This window comes from Hibiscus syriacus, unplaced genomic scaffold (genome assembly GCF_006381635.1).
Source record: "Hibiscus syriacus cultivar Baekdansim isolate YM2019G1 unplaced genomic scaffold, ASM638163v2 tig00005974_pilon, whole genome shotgun sequence".
NCBI classification, from domain to species: Eukaryota; Viridiplantae; Streptophyta; class Magnoliopsida; order Malvales; family Malvaceae; genus Hibiscus; species Hibiscus syriacus.
In genome coordinates, this window is record NW_024062076.1 from 1,667,364 (window position 1) to 1,676,352 (window position 8,989).

Sequence of the window (8,989 nt, forward strand, 5' to 3'; positions counted from 1 at the left end):
AATCAAACTCCGAATTAAAATTTTTGTTTTGTGAAAAATAAAAAGAAAGAAAATTCTTGTTGACTGACACGTAAACATTGGATTTAACGCGTGCCGGATACAAGTACTCCAATCGGCTTTCGTACGAGTCAGCATCATCATCCAATCACCTATTGGTGTGTTCATCGTAAATCACGTGCGTCCTCCAACAACACCTCCAGTCCATAATTTTCATTTATAAAGAAAAAAAATGAAATGAAATTATACATTTCTTTCCATTTTCCTTTTTCTTTCTTCCAGAAGACAAATAAAGAGGGAACAAATTCGTGTTTCTCGTTCTTCGCCTTCTTTAATACGTATTTCTTTCGGTAAAAAAAAAAACGAAGTAGAAAAATGTCTACATCTTTGCCGCTCTCGTTTTGCAGGTTGAAGGGCACATCCACGGCCACTAGGGCTCCATTTCTCTCATCACTCAAATGTTCTTCTCTTCCTTCTTCCATTTCTTTTTCTTTGATTCCGTTTCAGCCGCTCCAGCTCTTTCGATCTGCTTCGAAAACATCATCCAGGAGTTTCTCATGCGTGTTTTTCTCCTCGAAAACTAAGGCAATGGCTGAGCTCGTCCAAGATAAGGAAGAATCCGGTGTGCCCGACGCCGCTTGTAGTGGAGGCGGAAGGCTGCCGGAGGAGCATTCCCGTACCTTTCTTGAAGCTCGCTCCGAGCAAGGTTCGTTTCCTTTTGATTTTACTTGAAATATTGTGTATATCTGTGTTTATTTGTTTAACCAAATGAATTTAAATAAACTATGGTAATACTTCTGCTTCGTGTTACTCTTTTCCCCGAAGAAAAAGAAATAGGTATTATATAAATTATTACGTCTTCTTCTTCGTCTTCTTCCTTTCCTTTCCTCACAGGGAAAAAGGATTGGCTACAGAAAATGCTAAAATAAAGAATTGCTATTGGATAATTTGGTTATGATTTTATATGCTAGTCAATTGCTGCTTCATTTTTTAAAACAGAAGGGGAAAGAAGAAAAACTAAATTGCTTACATCACAGTAATTGCCTTTAAGAGAAGGTCGTTTTATTATTTACTGAACCCTTTAATATTATCAGGGGCGCTCTCTACCACTGAGCTAATAGCCCGTCGTGAAAATTGCAGGTTTCCTTTTTTTTACAAACAATATTTCTTGTTTTATTCATCCTTTGTTACATTGAAAGAAGAGATTTAAAAAAAAAAGGTTCCGTGCCTAATCATTTTCATGGCTTTCTAAGAAGCTTGGGTTAAAATAGTTCTGCTTAATTTCTTACACCTAAATGCACAAGTATCTGTGAAATGAATAATTACACTTTGAAAGCGCTTACTGCAAAAACTGTCCCTGTTTAAGAGTATTTATTTAGAATGGATGTAGCTACTGTAGAAATAAAGTTCGCTGGGATCTGTTATTGATAAGAGCATCAACATCATGAATTGATCAGGATCATTTTCAAGGATTAGAACGGCTTATTTAGTGAATTTGTGCTGACTTAAAACGTACATCTATATTGACACTGATCAAGAATGAGGAAGCTATCTCCTCTATATTGAAATTTATTGAATAATATTTTGATGGTTCCAAAAAAGTAAGGTGTGTTTGGTTTTTTGAGGAGCATAAAAAGATGGAGACAGTTGGGGAAATGGGGGCTGTTGGACACTGTCAGACAATTGAAAGGTTTGGTTGACTGAAAGAAAAAGTGATCAGAAAATAAATGAACTGCATTTCTCACTTTGAAGTTTGAATATATCCTGTTGTTTTCTTTCAACTACAGCCTCTTGTAGTCCCACTAATTAAATTAGGGGACTGATTTTACTCTCATGTAACTTATTTGACCACAGAACTCATATCTGGGATTAGGAAGGAAGTAGAAGCGAAAAGACTACCCCCAAATGTTGCAGCAGGAATGGAAGAACTTTATCAGAATTATAGAAATGCGGTGAACTAATATATTTGATCTCTTTACTTCATTAGATACTAATTGAATTCTAGATATGATATGTTCTCCTCTGCATGTACTATGTTAGTTTTGGTTGCAGCATCAATCTTCCCTTTACGTGTCATTTTATCCTTTGTGTCATTATTAAGCTGAGTCATATTTTAGCAAATCTACTGTCATATGTTTTTAACTCTCTGTATTTTTATACTATATGTATGATTTATACTTTAATGCCGTATCTTCACTTCAAAATCAGAGTATTCAGGTTTGAACTGCATGGGTTTAATAGGTTATCATCTAATGATTGCAATGTTTGGGCCAACCTTATTACTCGATGGAAGCCTTTTACCTGTACCTCCGAAAAGTTAAGAGAATATCTTTTGCATGTGGCAACAATTAGGTTTTCCAAAGTGGAGATCCTGCAGCTGCTGAGATTGTGCTGTCTAACATGGCTGTTGCATTTGACCGTGTACTTTTGGAATTGGAGGTAATTCTTCTAAATTTCTCTTTCAAGATGACTCTGCAGTTTGTAACACATATGAACTTCCATTTCCAGGTATTGCGTACCAATTAAGAGTTTTATAAAGTTCTGCATGAAATATGACAGTAATTTTTCAGGATCCTTTTGTCTTTGAACCCTACCACAAAGCATTGCGAGAGCCATTTGACTACTATATGTTTGGTCAAAATTATATCCGGCCTTTGGTTGATTTCAGGTGATTTACTCGTTTCAATTTAGTTTGCAGAAAGTTCCCTCGAAAATTCAAAATGTGCTTTGATGGATGGAATTTGTAGTTTTTCAATTCCATAACCCTATTAAGTAAACCAAGGTATTATATTTTAAGGTTAGTGGATAGGACATCTAATTATTAGCTACCTTTTTAGACCATCTAAGACTAAGCTTGTTGTATGATTCTTATTTTTTGCATTCTCTTGGTGGTTATTTAATAATTTACATGGGGTTTCTTGATCAAGGATTGATTATTGTATTGAAAAAAAGTAATAACGCATTTGAAATCACAGAGGGCTCCTTAATATTCATAGGGTCTCAGATAGTTTTTCTTTTTTTCATGTTTTAGTTGTTTATCACCTACTATATTGATAACAATGCCAAGAAAGAGAAGCATGCATTATGTATACTTTACTCTCTTTGCTGTTCCAGCACCATCTTATTTCACTTGTCTTATAGGTCCTTATTTTACTTCAATTGTTGTCAACTACCTCATTATTGCACTGCTAGTATTTCGTTTGCTTCATATGAATATTTTGTCATCACCTCAATTCACATATGGTCTTATTGTTTTTTTAGTACTCTTGACATCTCTCTGTTACATTCATTGCAGAAATTCATACCTTGGCAATCTTTATTTCTTCAATGAAATAGAAGAAAAGCTTAAGCAGGTGCTAGTGCTCACTTTTCCCCTTTTCCTAGACTCTTCTGAGCGTGACTGAGTATTGCAAAATTATTTTTTTTTCCACAAAGCTGTGGTTAGATGTTCTATCATTTCTACATTTGAAAAGACAGTAAAAGATCATAAGTTTATCCATCACTAAGCTTCTTGGCTGTGGATGGAAATCTTTGTTCTGGCTATAACACTTAAGTGTTCTTTGTTTAATAACTACTGAAAACATGTATCCGAGAAACAAAAATTCCTGTAATTTCTTATTTTTCATACAAGGAATTTTTGTGGTATTTTTTTTTCAGTTCTAAAAGTAGTTGTACTAAGTTTTCAGTGTATAGGATATTTTTTACATTCAACTTTAGCTTGGGAAGTGTGTAATACTGGCTAAATCTTTTATATACCTGGCTTTTATGTATATAATTGTTCTCAATTGGTTTCAGGGTCATAATGTTGTACTCATATCCAACCATCAGTCTGAAGCTGACCCAGCCATCATTGCTTTGTTGCTTGAGAAAACAAATCCGTTTATTGCTGAGAACATGGTGATTATTGATTTTACATTCTGAGTTGGAGGTGGTGGCCATTGTCAATGCACTTGATCATAACTTATATTCTATTTTGCAGATCTATGTTGCAGGGGATAGAGTAATAACAGATCCTCTTTGTAAGCCTTTCAGCATGGGAAGGTACTCAATAAGTTACTACCTGTTTTGAATCAATTATTTCAAAATGTACTAAAGAGTCACTTACAAAGAAGGTTTTACTATTTCCTTTTAGGAATCTAATATGTGTGTACTCCAAAAAACACATGTATGATGTTCCTGAGCATGTTGAGATGAAAAGAAGAGAAAACACAAGAAGTTTGAAAGAGATGGCTTTGCTGCTAAGGTGCCTTAATGACCATTGTCATACTTTTAGAATGAAAACTTGCATTAACATGCCTGAATCTGCACCATGGTGTTTCACTATAAATTTCTATCCTTAGACCAAAGTTCTTTTCCAAACAGGGATGGCTCTAAAATAGTGTGGATTGCACCAAGTGGTGGCAGGGACCGCCCAGATTCCCTTACAGAAGAATGTCATCCAGTTAGTTTTTGCAGTCGTCCTCTTTAACTGGGTTTTCTATTTTCTTCAAGAATTTATTTGGTTTCTTATTTCAATTTTATCTTGCAATAAAGAATTGTGGGTACAATCCTCAAAATGGGCGAAAGCTGCTTTAATTAGCATAGAGTCGAATCCAGAACATATAATCACTTAAGAAGGGTATCCATTTGGATTCGAAAACAAATGTTAATAGCTTGAGTAGAAGATAAAATCACAGATTCTTGTTCTAAACTTTTAGCTTGATGGCCATTTAGAGAGATGTTTATGAGAGAAAACTGGAAAAACATGTCTTAGTCTTCCACTGAGTTTATGGTTGAAGATAGAAAATCAGAGATTCTGTTCTATACTTGTAATTTCATGGCCATATAGAGAGAGGTTTGCAGGAAAAGGACTGGAGAGCCATACATATGTCTTAGTCTCCCACTGAGTTTACATTAGAATAAATAAATACATAAAGACTAGTATTCCCTTTGCGCTCATGTCTGATTTATCACGAGTCATTAGAAATTATTTCTTGTTGGGGAAAGGAATCTGACATTATCTGGATTTGTTGCTTGCGAACATAGTAAGTGCAAAATTAGTTCAATGAGGTTAATCAACATTAATAGACTTTTTCTTTCATCCCTTTTGTGCTTTATTAATGATTTCGCATGTTATCCTTCAAGATGTCTTAAGGAGGTCAGATCTTTAGGTTTTGTACATATATGTGATTGGCATGTGATGCCGTAGGTACAAAATAAAGGAATAGCGTGTATTGGCATGTTCAAGATTTTTCATTGTTAATTACAGAAGTGTAGATAACTAAGAATACCATGCATTGGGAGATATTTATGATACACAACACAAAAAAGGTAATTGTGGGATTAACTTGAGATTTTATTTTGATACTCGTATTTATAGGGCTAATTGCAGTATCTTATAAACCTAAGGTTTACATTTATATTAGGTTTTAGTATACTGGCTTAGTTTCCTTAGCCTATTAAGTTTTGTTTTCAAGTCAAGTATTTTCTTTAGGTTGCATTTGGACACCCACCATGTAATTTGATTAGGGTGTAATTGGAGACCACCAATTAGGGGTGAGATTGGGTTGACTTGGTCTGGTTTTTGAAATTTTTAAATCGAACATGATAATTCAATTTGGCTCGATTTGGCTCGGTTACTTTATCAGTTTTTTCATATTAATTTTAGGTTTCGACTTTTTAGACCTCATTTTGAAAAAATGACTTTGTTATATGGTTTTTGGACGTTATTTGATAAAGTTTCAATGTCTTTTTTCATAAGTATTTATATAAAAAAAATAATTTTCAGTTAAATTAATTAATTATAGTATTTAAAATCATTTTCACTATTCTAAATATAAATACTCATTTCTACCTTATAAAATAACTAAAATTAAATTAAAAAATAGAACTCGATTTGATTAGAGTAACTGCAGATTTTAAATCTGCGTTTCATAAACTGTCTAAATACTGTGTTTCCAGTCGGGTTTTGATTTACTCTCTTTGTTCACTCCTATTCTCAATTATAATATTCAATTCTTGAGGTGAGAGGTGAGAGGTGAGAATTAGTATAAAGTACACAGGTTACATTCTTCAGTTTTCTATGAATATTAGTAGTAGTAGTAGTTCACAAGTTCAGATTTTATTGTTAGTAGGATTATAATAAATAACAATAGCGTACACTTTTCTTATCTTACTACATCATCTTTATATATATATAACACTTTTAACTTTTTTTATATACACTTGAAGTACTTATATATATATATATATATATATTTTGTTTTCCTTACAATATCAACTTACAATTCATTATTATTACTGCTACACGTTAGAGTTTTATAATATATATTATATTTTATATATCCATGTTTATAAACCCCTTTTTCAACATAGTGAATATTTAATTAAATCTTTAAAATATATTTTTAGGGTTGAAGGTTATTTTTGCAATGATTAGTATTATTTAGAATTTAAACTTTTATATTTGTGTAATTTTGTGTAATTATAATTTGTAAAACCAACCAATTGGTTTGGAGAGATTGTGGCACTAGATCCCTCAAACAACGTCTAAGGTTTCAGTCCTAACATTGTGAATAGAGTAAACCGGATTGGGAGGGTAACCTCCATAATAGGCCTCTAAAGTACTTGATTCAGATTAGACGGTGAATTTAAGTCAGATACCAGTGGTTATACCAAAAAATAGTACTGATTTTTGAAACCAAACATGACATGTATGTGATAGTTACATTTTAAGACAAACCATTACTACGAGAATTTCCTATTATTGTTGTTATTAGGGTTGTGTAAGGTAAGGCTACCTACTCTTTAATTTTTTATATGCTTTATCTTGGAACATTATAACGGCACAAGCAGGGGTTAAAGATTGCCGTGTGTGGTGTATCAAATAATTTTCCATCATGAAATTAGCCAGCCAAATAACAACTTATAAGGAGAAAAGAGTATGTACTTCACCACAATTAATCCTTGGTGCTTTAAGTTGGACTTCTTTGCAACCCTTATAATCATAACTGAAGTAACAACCATAAACCCTAGTTATGATGCTTAGGTTTTCTTTCTTGGTTGGATGATGCGATGAAGGAAGCTTAGGTTATCTTTTACATCTGTTACCCTAGATATTTATCCTGTTCTCCTCGGAATTTTAGAATTTTATTATCGTTGAGCCCTGGCCCCCTAATTTGTCCTTAGTTTATACAAGTAGTCATTGTTGTGCATAAATTCGTCTTTATTAGACCCTCAAAAGGATATGAACCTTTTTGGCTGCAAATATGTGTCACCTTTTTTTAAAGAAAAGCATGTGTTTATGCGTACTAATATAAGGAGTGTTAGGAACCCTTTGATTCTTCTTCAGTAGACAATATGAGAAGGCTCATAAGACACTCAGGTGGAGCAGGGCATATATATCCCTTGGCTCTATTGTGCTACGACATCATGCCCCCTCCACCCAAGGTGTGTATTTGCCTGTCAGTTTCTCTTATGTAAAACTTCTCTCTTTTGTGACTCAACGACATTTTCCAGGTTGAAAAGGAAATTGGAGAAAAAAGAATCATTGCTTTTCATGGGGTTGGATTGTCAGTGGCGCAAAAAATCTGCCCCCTGGAAACTGCTGCTGCTTGTAAAAATTCTGAAGAGGTCAGTTATGTTCATATACACTTAGTTTCTGGTTCTTTACCGCATTCCGGATATAAAAATAAGGGAGAAAATTAATGTATTTTGGCTGTTGCATGATAAGCATCTGATCGATGCAAGAGTGTAAGATTTAACTTCCATCTCTATGATTTTCACACAAGCTTCATCATTTTATCATAGATGATCAACACACTTGCAGATGAGTGTAACATCAATGCTTCATGTTGGCAAAAATGATTACCTCAAATTTTATTTGGATATGAGCCATAACAACTATTTGCATAATTTCTATGCTCCAAAAAGCACTAGATGATAACTTTCTATAAACATCATGTATGTATGTGCTTGATCTCTTTAGTACGAATTGGCTTTTAAATTTGCACAGGCTAAAGGTGCATACGCACAAGCACTGCATAGATCTGTGACTGAGCAATACAATGTCCTCAAACGCGCCATACATGGCAAACAAGGGTTAGAGGCAACAACCGCAGGTGTCTTTCTGTCGCAGCCACGGATCTAGTCAAAACCTGGTAATAGGTACTGGCTTAATTTTTCTGGTGTATCAAGTGCACAGTTATGCTTTTGTAGTGTTGGGATGAACACCTTCTAATGTCATATGTTAATTCAATTGGGTTTTGATTTGCTGCATGCCAGGTCATTTTTCGATGCTTTAATTTTTGACTCGTTAACAAGAAAGGCATCAGATACGTAGGCAGAAGAATGTCCTGCAAGATGAACCATGTTTGCTTATTGATACCCACAGTAGAGCACCTTTTAGGGGAGCTGAATCCATCGGAAACTGAAGCTATTCCAAGAGTGTGCTTCAGGTTCGCTCTGTACAGGTCTTACTTCGTTGAGAGACTCAAACTTGTAGCCTATAGCCAATTCTTAACTGTGAATATGATACATTCAAATTTGGTTCATAACATCATATTTTCGAGTTAAAAGATCCAATAATTTGCTTGGAAACTTTTAGGAGCAGTGTTCTAGCAAGTAGCAACCAAATTGTCGTAATCGTTTTTCGGTTGGGTCCCGGAATTGGGTTTCGACTTGAATTAAACGATTAGGAGTTGCCACCGATCATGTATTTTAAAACAAATGGGTTGATCGGATACCTTATTTCTTACTTGATCTGCGTTTTACCAGAAATATGTCGGGTTCGGGAGTCGGTTACGGTCAATGAAGGATTAGCACCCTTGAATCGCCCTTTTGATACTAATTAATTTGTCGGTTGTCTTTAATTGTGAAAATTGAAAAATTTAAATTCAAATTTAAAACATTCGATTCGAACTATTTACCTTTGGTGACTCTTCGCCGTACTGCCGCCGCTTCCGGCCACCGCTGGCATTGGTCGGAAAAATCTAAACACACCCAAATGTTCTCT

At 34.4% G+C, this 8,989-nt stretch overlaps 1 protein-coding gene across 1 annotated transcript; it reads left to right on the top strand.

Annotated features, from left to right (window-relative positions):
• The first annotated feature begins 264 nt into the window (after positions 1 to 264).
• On the top strand, positions 265 to 8,528 carry LOC120200471 (glycerol-3-phosphate acyltransferase ATS12, chloroplastic-like). Its single transcript, XM_039201305.1, has 13 exons — positions 265 to 703; positions 1,852 to 1,949; positions 2,350 to 2,436; positions 2,568 to 2,665; positions 3,293 to 3,350; positions 3,793 to 3,894; positions 3,977 to 4,038; positions 4,130 to 4,240; positions 4,360 to 4,438; positions 7,306 to 7,425; positions 7,495 to 7,608; positions 7,991 to 8,142; positions 8,260 to 8,528. Exons 1-12 carry the CDS (start codon positions 373 to 375, stop codon positions 8,123 to 8,125), a joined length of 1,395 nt encoding a protein of 464 aa, XP_039057236.1. The 5' UTR covers positions 265 to 372; the 3' UTR covers positions 8,126 to 8,142; positions 8,260 to 8,528.
• Positions 8,529 to 8,989: the final 461 nt, after the last annotated feature.